The sequence below is a fragment of the Patagioenas fasciata genome, chromosome 1, assembly GCF_037038585.1.
Source record: "Patagioenas fasciata isolate bPatFas1 chromosome 1, bPatFas1.hap1, whole genome shotgun sequence".
In the NCBI taxonomy this organism is placed as follows: Eukaryota; Metazoa; Chordata; class Aves; order Columbiformes; family Columbidae; genus Patagioenas; species Patagioenas fasciata.
The window spans coordinates 169,773,955-169,789,473 of NC_092520.1; the positions used below are offsets into that span (position 1 = coordinate 169,773,955).

Below are 15,519 nucleotides of genomic sequence, written 5' to 3' on the forward strand. Positions count from 1 at the left end.
TTAAGATTGTATAGCTGGAGTTAGAGATCAGCAGAAACTTCAAGATCATTTAGGCCACTGGGGCTGTACACGCAATTTCATTATCTGAAATTTGTTTAGACCATTTTATGCAATTTCTACTGAATCAGATGATATGAGCATCAACATCTGAGAAGCAGACATATGGAAGAAACCCCCGAAGAATACAAGCAATTTATGTGTTAACAGTAATAAAATCATTCATGTTCTTATCTTGCCAATTCCTTTCCTGCTTTTCTTCCCACTCCTGTCCCACTGCTGCACTTGCATCTCGTTACCCTCACTCAAGATCACTAGTTCACTTAGTACTTGCAAGCATCGTATTTTGCTTTTTGATCAGACACATTCCCAAAATCTAAATGCAAATGAACCTTGTGAAGAATTTTTAAATTGGAGCAATGAACTTGCTAAGCATTTCCTGAAAGCATCAAATGATACAGCACTCTGAATTTACAGTACTTGTCACTTCCCAAACTAGCCTGAGCTGCACATCCACTTTCTAAATGAAGGCGCTTATTGCAGTTTAATTTAACAAATACCATGGAATTTGCACCAAGGCTTATTTCAGGCAAATATTCTGATACCTCAATAGAGCAGAAATGTCACTTTAACCAATAAAACATGGTTTGATTTTTTTCCTTAGCAAGTGACCCAGTTCATACTTGATCTGTATTACAAACACACGTCCATGTAGCTGTGTCAGCCAGGATTACAAGAGACAACATCCCTATCAAAAATATAGAGAGAAGCAACAGCCTTTTTGCTGTTACTGCAAGTTGTCCAAAAACAGCTTTCAAATATCTGCCAGAGAAGTACGAGGAGGCAGCCTAACTAATGTGACAGGCAATTCTCTCCCTAACAGGCCCTGAGACTAACAGAAACTGCAATTCAGGCGTACTTCAGTAGACACAGCAGAACTGGGCTTTGCAAAAGGAGTGATTAATCTACCACCCTTCATTTGACCTTCACACACTCCTTCAGTTCTTCAGAATGATGGTTTCTTTGCCATGGGTATGTCTATCCATAACAACGTGCTAAAGAATTTATTTTTTAAAAATGAGTTTGGAAATCAGATGCAGTAACCATTAAGAAGAGTAGGTTGGTGAGATTACTTTCTTTTTCAAAAGACAAACAAGAACACAGTACTAGGATAGGTAAATTCATATTTGTGGCTGAAAAGGGGAGAAAATGAGTAAAAATCTTACATTCTCACAAAAATAAGACATTAGCATAGGGTGCCTAGTTCATTCCTGGGCTGATGAATCTCAGAAGGGCCGTCATTCCCCAGGGCTGCGAGGTGGCTTCAGAAGATAAAACCCCACTGCTTGGTTTCCTACAGGTGGGACTTGCTTGGGAGCAATTTTTTGGATTGTTGCACTTTGCAAACTGTGTTCCAGCACAGGCTCCACACCCAGTTATGGAAGGGCTTTATAGAAAAGGAATATCAAGAACTTCTGAAGGCTGGGGATGAGGGAACAGAAAGTGAAGAACTAGACAGCAAGAGGCAGCTAAGGAAAGATGGAAATAACTTTTGTGGAAAAGACACCAGTTTGGGTAAAGAGAGTGTGTAGTGTCTTGGTTGACATAAGCATGACAATTCACTTCAATCTGTTTCAGGTGGTCAGATCCAGCAGCACTGTCAGTCTGTGCCTTTTCAGGCTGTTTTCTGTTCATAAAAGCAAAACAGCAGGAATTTTAAAGCAAGACTGATGTGCAGGATAATTATGGCAAATTCTGCTGTTTGAAAAATCAATGAATACACAAGTGACATCATACATAAAAAGCTGAAAATGTGAAAGAAATTGTGCAGACACGACTAATGTGAATTTATTTATACAAAAATGATACATATCCACAGGAATATTTACAACAACTTTAAACTGTTTTCATTTACAAAATAAAGATTCTATTCTTTTATTTAGTCAGGACATTTTAGGGCTGCTCCAAATAAGTCTCTTTAGATGGTAAATACAGGAGACAGCAGTTACGGCAAACAAATGCATTGAATGTGTCTTTACAAACATCTCTTTATGTTATGATGTAATATACATAATCAAGTAATCAAGTTTCCACAAACAAAAAACATTTAGTAAAATGTGTTCTGTGGCTGCTCAGCTTTCCATTTGTTTTAAGTCCTTTGGGCATAAAAATAGTTTTAAGTTAAAGAGAATTTGAGATCCTAGAATCTTTCATTTATTCAAGAACAAAGATGCTAGAATTAGTATTCAATGCTAATGTTTGTCTCATACTCTACTAACCAATCTTAAATTAATTATTAACTATAGATTTTTATAAGAGGAGGTAGCCAGGTGTTTAAAAACTTCTGATCTTAGTGTTTAGTTACATCAAGAAGTGAATATTTTTAATGGTATGAATCCAAATGGGAGGTGAGCTGAGAAACAGGGTAAGTTTGGAAAGCAACCATCTGAAAATGTTATGAATCTGAAAATGTTATGAAAATGCCAATGTTGTGGGTTCTTCTTATGACACAAAACACTAGTGCTGGAGAAAAAGAGATATTCAAACGTGTTTACAAGGACAAATAATTTCACGCAGTATTAGACTGCGACATGCGTGCTATTGTTTTTAAGGCTCTCTTCTAAGCTATTTCTGTCACAGAAAGATTATTTTTTTGATTGATCAACTGACTGCTTCTGGAAGAAGTCCTTTGATTTTTACAGAACACTTTAAACTGTTTTCTCACTCTGCACCAAATCCTTGAGAGGTAGTTTGACGCCACACACAAGGCAGAACTTGGGCACCTTATTCAATATGTGTTTTGACTTTTATTGCTCTGTTTTGCAGCAGGGAGATCAGTATCAAACCATAAATTGAAATGAAATTAGCTTGCTCCTAGCCAAATTTGATTCATTTGTTGGTTCATGGCCTTCTATCTTAGTGTGCATGCCCTATAAAATATTAATGAGCTCTTCCTGTTGATAATATCAACAGGAAGAGCCACATCACATCTATATTACATTGGTATCAGCTTTGTTCTGGATACAGTAAAAACCATGTCAGAAATCACCCTGAAGAGACATGCTAGTAGCTTACGTGGCTTCAGTCAGCAGCTGGTTTTAAAAATTAAGTAAAAGCCCTTTATATATAACAAGAGAAAAATATTCATTTATCCTGTTTGTATTAAGATAAAAAGAGAATAAAGGCTTTGATCAGACTCCGGTCACATCTCCAGCATTCATGAGGGAAGCCAGATCTACAGCCTGAAGTCCCTGATTTGGAAAGGTACTGTACTGAAATGCTTAAAGTCAATGAAATTACTTGTATACTTAATATTAAGCATTAGGCTTCCAAGCCTGCTAGTAACTTAACAGAAGCTCTGGAGAATCAAGCTTCTTCAGCGCTATGTTGGTATCTTAGACCCGATCTTGAGGTATTTGAGGGAATAAGAGAATTTTGATTTGCATTTTAATCCTTAATGTTTCTATAATGACTAAACTACCATCTATTCTCTTTCCTTTTTGAGGCCATAGAAAAATTATTAACATGGATTCAAACTATTACTTAAAAATGAATTGCTCTTAATTCTGTTACTACAACTAGCTTGATTCAGAGAACTACTGAAAAGTGTTTCATACAGTAAAATTAACTGGCTACATCTGCATCACGGTTGACATAAAAATGGCTTCCTTTCATGTGTTTTTCATAGTTCTAGTTCCATTTATGCTATTACAGTGTTAAAAATTTTTCAAAAGTTAAATAAATGCACCGGAATCATCAGTAAGTATTTCCTAATGAGGTATACTGACAATTTTCTTAAAGAAAAGAACCCAAACACCTGAAACTGAATTGTGTTTTAAAGTGTCACGCAGAACAAATAATAGTGTGTAAACAAAGAGTATTTCAAAGAATGGCATATATTTCAATGCCACCTGCACTAAAAAAACCCCTGGGTTTTCTTGGTACGGCACAATTCCAGTTAAAACATAATATTTAAATATACAATAGTTTAAAATTTTGGGAGAGGGGTGCATATATTCATTTAACGTTCTTTGAACAACAGTTTGTACAGTGTTTCATACTGCATACAGAATTCATTTGCCACAAAGTTTTGAAACAAATATGATATTTTTTCTTTTCCCTGTATACCAGAAATGTATTTTCTACTTTGCTTTAAATTACTACTGGAAACATAAAATCTATCCTGCAATGGTTTGAAGATAACTCATTTAGTCTCTTTGGCATTTGTAGTACTGTAAAAACTCTAGTGTCTTATCTCTGTAATTGCAAAGTCTGTTTTAAAATATCTTTCCTTTTTTTTTTTTTTTTTTTTAAATAATTGAACTGTACTTTCCAATTGATTCTATGATACAGAATTTGTTGTACTGTTTTAATGTACTGGTAAGATTTCAACTGCCTTTCAAGGAAAGGAGCAGCAATATTATGTAACTTCTCATAAAGGAGTTTACATAGCCAACAAAGATGCAAAACCTTTGAAATTCCTATTCTGATCTGTTCTTGCTAAATTGCAAACTGAGAATCACCAACTCAAGACCTATACACACGAGGAACTGTACAACTGCAACAGATTTTTTTTGTTTGTTTTTTAAAAAAAAGCACAAACTTGAGGAATATGTTGACCAACCACCCGCCATTGTGAAAACATGGGCACTTAGGACCTCAATGCAGACCTCACAAATAATTCTGACCAGTAAAGTAAACATTGGAATTTAATAAATAACACATTTTGTAGCAACACAGAAATACATATAATTCTTTAGAAAAATATTACCTCACACTAAAAATGCAACTGCTCCTAATCCTGACAAATATACAATTTTGTGTAGATTGAGACGGCAGGATTCTGTTTCTTTGAACAGCCGCTGTACTCTGTTTTACCACCAACCATCCTTGGACATTTTCTTTTAGACTTGCAGATGTGATACCAACACTGCTATAAGATGGTGCCTTCTTGAAAAGCTTCTATCCACCTATTAGAAAATTAAACACTGTTAGGAAGTTGCTGGTAAAAGTACAAATCACACTGCTCACTATCTACAGATTCACAGAAGAAGTAACATCGTACTTCCATTACCAGTTGGTCTGTTAGTGCAAATCCAACCATACAAAGCTTGCTAGAGAGGTATTAGGTATCAGTGCAAGGCCAGATAGTAGAAACTTTTTTCCATACTTCTTCCATCCTGAAGTTATATGCGTAAAGAACAAGCGAAGCTGGGGAATCAAATGCTCAAAAAGTAGGAAATGCCAAGGTTCTGCCAACTTTAATAACATGACAGTATACCTTCTTTTTAAAAAAAAAAAAAAAATGCAATGTTCCCTTCACTGTAACCATGACCTGTGATGAATCAGGACACTACAATAACTGAGGCAGCCACCTGCATAACCCAAACCTTTTGCAGCTGTAACAGGGGTCTTGGTGAACATGAGCCAACAGTGTGCCCTGGCAGCCAAGAGGGCCACCTGTGTCCTGGGGTGCATCAAGCACAGCATTGCCAGCTGGGCCAGGGAGGTGATTGTCTCACTCTACCCTGCACTGGTGTGGCCTCACCTGGAGCACTGGGTGCAGTTCTGGGTGCCACAGGATAAAAAGGATATAAAGCTACTGGAGAGCATCTAGAGGAGGGCTACAAAGTTGGAGAAGGTTTTGAGGGGAAGCCATATGAGGAGCAGATAAAGTCACTTGGTTTGTTCTGCCTGGAGAAGACTGAGGGGAGACCTCATCATGATCTACAGCTTCCTCACAAGGGGAGGAGGAGGGGCAGGCGCCGAACTTCTCTCTTTAGCGACCAGTGCCAGAACATGAGGGAATGTCAGGAAGATGTGCCAGGGCAGGTTTAGGTTGGACATTAGGAAAAGGTTCTTCCCCCAGAGGGTGCTGGTGCACTGGAACAGGCTCTCCAGGGAGGTGTCACAGCCCCAAGCCTGACGGTGTTCAAGAAGAGACTGGGCAGCGCCCTCAGACACATGGTGTGAACTGTGGTGTTGTCACATACAGGGACAGGAGTTGGATTTGGTGATCCTTGTGGGTCCCTTCCAACTCAGGATATTCTATGATTCTATGACTAGTGGGGCTGAAGGAAAGAAGCCACGGGGCATGTGGGATGGGGTGCAGGAATGGTGCTGTTGCACGATGACATGACTCCTCCTGTATTCAGAGACATGTGTGCTCTTACTGAATCACATATTAACAGACAGCCTCACATTATATCCGTGAAAATACAAGTATATGTAAAGGGGGGGCAAAGTCCCAAACAGCTGATCCAAGGTGTCTGAAACTGGAAATTCAAAGTTAATATTCAGATACCTTTACTCCCTATAGCTGTGGTTTCTGCTTCTACTTGGTTGTGAGGGGGATAAATATCCTCACCTTCTCAAGGATGCTGCAGAAATTAACATTTCTGAAGCACTCTGATGCTACACTGACAAATACAGTAAAAAACCTGAATAATTCTGTCTTCGTAGTGAGTGCTGAACTGTGTGCCTGTAAAGTGAAGGGCCCACATGCTAATGACTTTTTTTTTCCCCAAGTGAAAATCTTACAATAACTGAATAAGACAAAGATTGTAAAATTATCTTTATCACGGAAATTCAACTCTGTTTTAGTATTCACAGGGTATCTGAGTCACAAATGTTGGCTCTTCCTCGCCCTTAGTGTTTAGCTTAGTAACTGTGTGCAGGTTCCTTGAATTCAAGCTTTTGCTATGAACATATTCAGCATGTGTAAATGCGTGTCTGCACACACAACTCAAACTTCTATCCCTTACTTTTTAGGGCTTATTGGATTTTCCATAGCCATATATTAATTAAAAATAACCAAAATGGAATACAAATACAACAAATTCATAAGCAGCTTAAGCATTGAACATAGTACTGGACTAACAAATTTAAGAGCTCATAAAAAAGTAAACATCTGATAAATTTAATTACTGTACGTGCACAAATATATCTGAAATATTTGGCCCTAACAGGAGAAAGTAGTGTCTGATGCATACAGGTCAACAGCATGTTCTTTGTTTTTTCTTTTTAAGGTATCAAGGCAGCATTTATTTGGAAGTTCAGCATAAATCTCCTAAGGATATTAAATACTTGGAGAAAGCCTGCAATTTAAAGTAATTCATGTTATTCCTAGCCTCAGGAAAACAGAGTATGTCCAATTTCAAGTTTTCCTACTGATGACAATAGCCGTTGTCTGAATAGGAAAACAAAGCTATTGAATGCCTTGGATTTTTTTTTTTTAATATGTAGCACAAAGGGGGACACAGTGAAAACAAGAGAATACTATCTTAATTAACAATGAAACCTTTGTGTGCACCTGCAAGACAAAATACCCCCAAAATCAAATGAGAAGTTCCATATTTTGTGTGTAGAGAAATGTCATTAAGCACATTCTCAGCTGTTCAAAATTTTCAGTAGCCCTGGGTACTTTGGTTTTGTTTAGAATATCTCTATTTGCACAAACTATACCTGCAGCCATTTGAATGCTTAAGTATTACTAATGGACTAGTTAGCACATAAAATATATTTTATTAATGTAAAATTCACTTGGGAAAACTGCAGTGAAACCAGTCAGATAAGCTAGGCATATAGGCAAGATAAATGTATGGCTTCTGTGGTCATTTCTGTAATAGTTTTCTCCATGATTCACATAACAAATATTTTCTACTGATTAACAATCAAGGTCATAGGTTATTTTATATAAAATGCACACAATAGATAAATTGATAAATATGACTTCAGACTCAGACACATCAGCAGGACATGAAATGAAACAGCTTGTGTGAGTGTTCTTTGAATTCAAGCTTTTGGTCTGAATGTATCAAGCATGTCTATGTGCTCATGCACATCTGCACGCACACCTCAAACTTACGCCCTTTACTTTTTGGGGTTTGCTTTATAGTCACTGCCATAGAGGCATTAAAAATAACTAAACCTTACATCTGGAGGAAAAGGAATACAACTATCAGTAATTAACTCTTAAAATACGTTTTCTGGCTTTCTCTAAAGGTAACATTCAATTTTGAGTTGAGCAGATGAGAGATAGAGGAATGAGCTAGGAAAAAGAAAGATTTCTTGTTTTATTTTTGATTTTTCCATTCTCCTGCATGCATTCTTTTGCAGAGGACAGACTGCTGCTCCATTTAAAGGATTTCAGAAGTCCTAATGAAACCAGGACCTCGTGTTTAAGTAATTAAAAAGTTTTATTTACATATTATATAACAGGTATATTTTGCATATATGCTTAATCTATGATTATTAATATTAATGACTTCTGAAACATTTTATAGAAATAAGTAACAAAGTAATTCAAATAGTTTCTTACTTTTGAGCTGAATGGGGATCATCTGCTTTGAATATGTAAAATAAAGTGTTTTTGTGCAGTAAATGGAACACTCTAGACTCTGAGTTTTCATCTTTTACTTCACTGACTGTGAATCCCAGTAAAGGCTGGCTCTCTAATGCTGCCACATCCTATTTTATGGGGAAAAAAAAACAAACAAGACAAAATTAGAGCTTGTAAGACATACTAAGCAATGCATTTATACTCTACTCATTCACCATACCATTGCAACAGATTATACAACTTGTTACAAATAGTCATGCACAAAATGCCCCTATTTTTAGTCTCCATGCACGAATCAAGGAACAGGAAATACCAAAACCTCACAGACTTCAACACTGCTGTTCCTCTTTCTATTGTCCTGATAACATCTACCTTGTCTTTCACTGTATAGTCTCTTGTTGGCTAGGAAAAAGTGGCAAGAGAAACTAGACCTTTTTACCTTCTCTTCATTTAACTTCAAAACCTGGCTAAAAAGTCAACCTTTTCCCTTCCTCATTCATCTCAATTACTTCCCTTTTTTTATCCTCTTGTATTTTAATTAATAAATACAATGCACAGCATTTTAGGAAGGAAAAAAAAAAAAAGAAAATAAAAGGAAGTATCTTGATTCTCTGCAACTTCCAAAATAGTGTTTTGTAACTAGGCAGGGTCCTGCCATGCTTCTGAATAGAAAAAATAAACAAAGAATGTACATGAACACTGACACATCAAAGACTTTGGTAATTGCCTTTACATTAGAAACAAGAGTATCTGATGAAAGCAGCATTTCTTGGTATTGGAAAACAGTCAAGTAAGGCTTAGCAATCTGTTTTACTATCCAAAGTCTTTATACCACTAGTAAGTGTTTTTTTACCACTAATCTTTATATCACTTGGAACAAATATAAGTATTTTAAATGGGGTTTCCTGTCTAAGGCAACCCCACACTGGAGCAACCATCATAACCTTCCCTTGAGATTCTTCAAGCAATGTCTCATCATGATGAAAAATAGTTTAAAGAAACCGGAAAGAGTTAGACTTGTGATTGCGAGCTGCAAATTGAAGCTACTCTGGAAGGCTAATATCTCAGAGGAAGCCAAGCAGAAGAAAATAAGGTGACCATCACAGGCTAATATGGCTTTCTTTACAGTTACCAAAGTCTCCTTTGCAACTGCCAGAAGAGACACCATGCTCTAAAATATTTTACCCATCTTTGCAGAAGTAATTGTTTTATACATAATTATTGAAGATTTTATCAGAAATAGGGTGGGGTTTTTTACTATTGTCAGTCCTGTGGTGGTAATAACATCACATGTTCTGGGCATAATTCAGAAGTGGTAAAATAAAGGTTGGCACTATAGCAGAAACAACCCAGTAACAAATCTGAACACAAACCAAGAAATAACCGGAGAGTGGGGATGGTGTGGGGGTGAAGAAGGCTGAACTCTTCACACAGTCATGATAGCTTGGGCCTTGCCATTTTTAAAGAAAGTGAGGGATGGCAGTACCTTTAAACAGATGGCTTTGGATATTTTGCTCTTGAAATCTGTTAGCAAACTATAACATGTAATAAAAAAAGCAAGCCCCAAGATCTTCCAGTGCTACAAGACATCCACATATATTGCAAAACGCTGTAAGATGCAATAAAACTACATCCTCAGCACACACGGGGATGTGTAGAGCTTATATATATTGTTTAGAGATTATTCCACACTGCAATAGGACTACGCATTCTAAATAACAAAGCAAATGCCATTAGACAAGATGCATTTATTATTTAATATACAGCGCTGCAGTAGAAAATCAGAACTCCAGGCTGATAGTTTGAGGAGAAGTCAAGAGGATTAGTTTTCTCATCTTCCAAGCATTAAAAATACCTTAGGAAATTGCAGAACAACACACTGCAAGATGCTTTTACAATGTTGGCTTTGCCACTAGTCCAGTGCGATGCATCTAAAGAGACCCCCATGTATTCAATTGACTCAGAACATACCTACAACTGTGCAATGGTGTGTAGTGCAGAGATACTCAAAGCTAGGTCTGGAATCAGAAACAGCATAGCTCTATCAGCATATTAGGGTACCAAGCTGACCGGGCCTTTTCAAAATATTACATCGTAATCTGATTCATTACTGTAAGGTGATCTAATTTTATAGCTTGTTTCTAGATCATAAAAATAAACAATCTAATTATAAATACAGTATTATCATTGGATATTTGATTTCTAATATGTAGGCTCTTACCTCACTAGCAGCATATGTGTATAGCACCTTATTTTTTATAACAAACCATAGGTGTTTCCATGGTTTCTTACTGCCCTTAGATCTGTGTAGGTAGCCACTCATTGTAGAGTCTTCTGTATTTGCTGAAACCTGAAGTGAAAAAAAGCCCGACACTTAAGAGTTATGCATCTGTCCAGGTTTTTGCAGTACAGCTTTTTAAAGACAGATCTCCAGAAACTTGTCCTGTCAAAGACTCAGAGTCTTACCTGATCTCAGGTTAATGTTGCTAATTAACTCAGATGACTGGAAGAAAAGTTATTTTCTCTGCCACCATCTACCTGGTCTGGAAGAGAGGTTACTGCAGACACTAAGGGTTGGAACTTAAATTGGATGCAACAGGACAAGAGAGGGCCGAAACACTGAGGACCACGTACAGCTGCAGAACACACATTCCTATATAAGAAAGCAAATTACTTCCTCCCATTCCCAAGACCTCCAGTGTAGGTAGGTAGAGTTTAGCTCTACCTTTCCTAATCATAAGCCAAGAACTGAGCTGGTGTATCAGTCTCCTGATTGACTGTTGGTGCAGAGGTAAATCACAATTTCTTGAAACACAGGGAAGCAAGAAAGAAATTACAAGTCTGGCTATCCCTCTGAATCACAGTCTCACAGGTATTTATACAGCTTATATTCAGCTTCATAGTTTAGGTCCCTGCCTATATAAAACTAAGGCCCAAAGCACTGTTACAGGTGAATTTCAAGTTCTGATTCTACAGAGGATGGCTAAAATATGGAATATTTTTTATGTTAATATTGATGGTATAATAGCAACAAATAATTACTTTTGACCAGTAAAGCACTTACTTCTTTGAGGGCTGCAGGAATTTTTTTCTGCTTTCTTCCAGAGGGAATACTGTGTAATACCGTAGACAAGGCACTTGATGGAGATTTATGGTTGACTGGGGATCCGCTCTTAGGAGTGCACTGGTTATCTAAAATGCATGGGATGAATATATTGCTTTCATGTCACAGATGACTAAACACAGCCCTTCTTGGACTTATTTTCTAAGAAGCAGCCAATACCTTTATTCTGATTACAGTACTTCAGATTAACACATTAAATTCAGTGTTGAATTAACTTGTCAGTATTATCATCACCAGCATGAGTTAGAATCTCCCAAATCACTATCAGGCTAAAAACCCACAAGAAATTTACAACTAAATGGATTGGTCTAGTTTGTTTTCAAAGCCTGTTTTTTTGATGTTGAATTACATTTGCCCATACACGGAGTGAAAATTCAACTCTTTTAAAACCACACCAGGTTTTAAGAGCATTCCGGTCTGTGCTTTACCTCTGTTCCACAACTCTGTCCTTTAATTCTCTACATCTGTTATGCCCTCAGCTTTTTTCAGTATGGATGCGGTAGGGGTCCTCTTCAGCATCATGCCAACACACACACATTTCTGGAGATTCCCACTTCCAGAGAACATGGTGTCTTTCTCCACTGCCGCACGCAGTTCCATCATCTCTCTTGGAAGACTTCTGCAACACTTCACTCCTTTAAAACACCCTTTTCTAGCAACATCTACTACTGCTTTACAGCCCAGCCTGCAAACAGTACTTCAGCAAGTCTACTTCTAGAGTTGTCCCTGAACATGAAATAACATGCAGAGCAGGTCAGTAATTGGGTTGCCAGCTGTACCGCACCTGCTCTGCAGCTCCTTTCCCAGCTACAAGCACCTGCAGTCGCCTGCAGCACAGCAGCCTCTAGTGACCAAGGCAGAGACCTGCGGGTGGTCCAGACAACGCACCTTCCCCACCATCTCAGGCTTCCACCACCACTTCAAGGGCTGTCGATGCTGCTTTCCACATGCCCATAAGCAATGTCACCCCCAGCCATAGCTTGATTATTCCACCGGGGCATCACAGATTTCCTGATACCCTACAGAGCTTGTGTTAAACCAGAGCCTCTGCTGGAGGGAAGGGTGGCAAACTCTGCTTGCTTGCTGCTTGTTGGTGTATTTTATATTGGAGTATTTAGACAGAATTCAGAGCAAGTTTTGTGAGGTGGGACTGGAATCCCTTCATTGGGAGGTGCCTCCATTGATTTGACATTTGTTTCTGCATAAAGATATGAAGGTCCTTCAAAGAGATGGATTTCAGTTCTCTCAGGATAAAAAGGAAACTAACCCTGGGCCCCCTCTCTAAGCAAATGTTACTACTACCAGGCTATCTAAACCTTGCTTTCCAGCAGGCATCAACAGTACCATGTTCTCTGAAAGCGTTTCAATGAAAATAGCTCTAGCTGTGGTGTTTTACATTGAAATCCATGTTGCCATTGTGCAGTAGGTAACAGTGAGGGCTTTGCCTGCAGAACTGAGGTGCAGATATGCCAACTTCTTGAATTCCAGATGAGCCAAGGCTGGAGGTTGAAGAGACTCAGCTTCAGCAAGATGAAGGCCCGTATCTTTACAGAGCCCCAGAACTATCTCAGAAACTTAGTTGGCAAAAATGAAGTTTACAGCCATACAAGTTACAGAGAGTAAAATACACAGGAAGCCACTGGGAGGTCACGATAAGCTGTGAGGACTTTAATAAACATTTGTACCCTGTGATTAATGAAAAGTGATGTAACACTAGTTACCTCAAATAGAAAGCAGCATAAGTTACATGTCATTACCGTAGGGAAAATACATGCATGTTTTGGGAAAGAACAGCCAATGTATTGCAAATTCACTTCCTAGCTGCCTCCACAAAAACTTGTTTGGGCTCTTACAACCTCAGATGCCAATTGCTTTTCGGGCACTAGGCGAATCAGGCACTTGGACCCAGCAGTAAAGACAAGGCACAAACACATTATACCATGCTAATGAGGGTCACAAAAATAAGGCAGACAGTTTGTGAAGATTTTCTTTACCTTGTTTCTGTAGCTCCCTGAAGCAATGATCACATACTCTTGCTGGCTGGTTTTTCATATAGTCTAAACCATGTTTATTTGATGAACAAGCTTGACAGACAATCTGGAAACAGATAAAGGCATCATTGTACGTGATGTACACCTGTAAATCACCAAATGCTCAAAGATGTTCACTTAAGCACTGTTAAGTCCGTAACAGAACCTGAAACAGGCACAATTTTACACAGAAAATGGTTTTAAGATCTTGTTTTTTCCCTGTGTGCTTACATCCAACATTATTCTTTTTCTTCCTCTAATGATAAAAATTTAAATATAAAAAAAATCACTGAATTACACAAGTCAGTAAGCCAACATTAATAATTCATGAAAAGCAAAACAAGCCTACTGTGTTACTGAACTGTTCAAATCATAAGATTTTAAATAAATAACTAAAAATAGTCATTGCTCTCTTGAGAATTTCTCCATAACATGGATGTCTCAACTATATTGAATTCTGTACTCTCACTTGATTAAAACAAGAAAAACAAAGGTTTATTATATATACCTTTCCTAAGTGTTAAATATAAAATAAGATTGGTACTAACTTTAAAGAAGTTCGTTATTTATCTTACAAAAATTAGTACAGAGATATTTTATCTCATTTCAGCTAACATTCTTCATTTGTACTATGTAAGTGCAGATGCAGAAGACAACCATATATAGTACTCCACAATGCAAAATAAGAGCCATGTAACAAGTTAAAAAGTTGACCACTGTCATAACACCTCACTCTAAAAAAAAACCCTACCAAACAACCCAACATATTGATTTTAATCCATATAATTGTGTCATAGTACGGTGCTCCCTTAAAAGAGTTGTTGTGGTGCGATCAGGCTCCATCTGTATTTGTCACACAAGGAACCTGAGTGACTAATTAAGGGAAACCATAACCACAAAATTGCCCAACCTTTCCGCATGCCCTGCAGTGATGCCTTCTCCATGTCAGCGTGAATTCGCTCGTACAGATCATGCACATGGTGGCTCTGGTGTCCGGGATCCAGATTGGAGCCTTTGATCCCAGCGGACTATCCTCTTCCTGCTTCTCTGCATCTGCCTGAGGGAACATTGGCAGAACACCATTACATTCAGTGATGGTTAATAATTATTAGTGATTACAGGATAACTATTTATGTTGAAAAGCCTTCTCTGATAAATTGTCATGGTCTTAAATGTTATCTGCTATTTCATCAGTGACCATTCTAATGCAAGCCTGATGACAGAGCTGCATTTAATTAGTTCAAAAGGGCTGTGTGACTTTCAAGCTTTAACAGACTATTTACATAATAAACCTCTATTTTTAAAAAATGTTTTCATTTCATCTTTCTGTTTGCAATCTTACAGAGAAAACTGAGAAAGCTGGTTTGGGGGTTCTTTTAAGAAACAAATTTTTAATTTATGAAGTAGATAACATTATTAAATAGCATTCTGTTCTATCATCTGCTCACTTATTATTTACCATTCAATTTTATTATTCATCATGGAATGCCTCTTTTTTCTCTAAACACCTGCAAAGAAACTTCATATTCATAAAGGGAGCAAACCAACAATAATGGTGTGATATACCTCTTCAAGACTTTTGCTAGGATTAAATGTGATTCTCTTTTTTGTATATTCTTCAATTGACTTGGAGATAGCTTCTAACCACTCATCTCTTTCTGTAGCAGAACTGTTGGAATTAAAAAAAAATTATTAATATATAAAAATTATTTAAATAATAAAAAATTATTTAAAACTAAGAAGCAAGCATTGATTAGAATTCCATTAGTTTTATTACGCATTGACTTAACTCTCTTGCAATTTCAGTTTTATAGACCATCTCCGGTTCCTACTGAAAATGGCATTTTTTAACTGTCCACAAGGTTTCAGTTATTTGTGTTGATTAATACTAAAAAAGATTTCTTTGTCTGTTGTTACAATGTGGATTCCCTCCCTGCCTTTCCTCCTTCCAAAATACCCAGTGATTGTTTCAAGGTTTGTATGTCATTGCTTCCCCCTCCTCCCTGGCCCCTTGAATAGCTTGAGTA

At 37.5% G+C, this 15,519-nt stretch overlaps 1 protein-coding gene across 2 annotated transcripts in view; it reads right to left on the reverse strand.

Moving 5' to 3' along the window:
- Window positions 1–1,820: 1,820 nt before the first annotated feature.
- The window catches only part of FGD6 (FYVE, RhoGEF and PH domain containing 6), a 72,763-nt gene continuing 59,064 nt past the window's right edge, over window positions 1,821–15,519 (reverse strand). For both annotated transcript variants that reach the window (XM_065838125.2, XM_071800198.1), the window contains exons 15-21: window positions 15,059–15,161; window positions 14,403–14,549; window positions 13,457–13,559; window positions 11,403–11,530; window positions 10,560–10,688; window positions 8,318–8,466; window positions 1,821–4,967 (exon numbers count right to left, since the gene is read on the reverse strand). In XM_065838125.2, coding sequence (XP_065694197.1) covers window positions 4,931–4,967; window positions 8,318–8,466; window positions 10,560–10,688; window positions 11,403–11,530; window positions 13,457–13,559; window positions 14,403–14,549; window positions 15,059–15,161 — 796 coding nt within the window. In that variant the 3' untranslated portion in view covers window positions 1,821–4,930. The remainder of the gene's footprint in view (window positions 4,968–8,317; window positions 8,467–10,559; window positions 10,689–11,402; window positions 11,531–13,456; window positions 13,560–14,402; window positions 14,550–15,058; window positions 15,162–15,519) is intronic.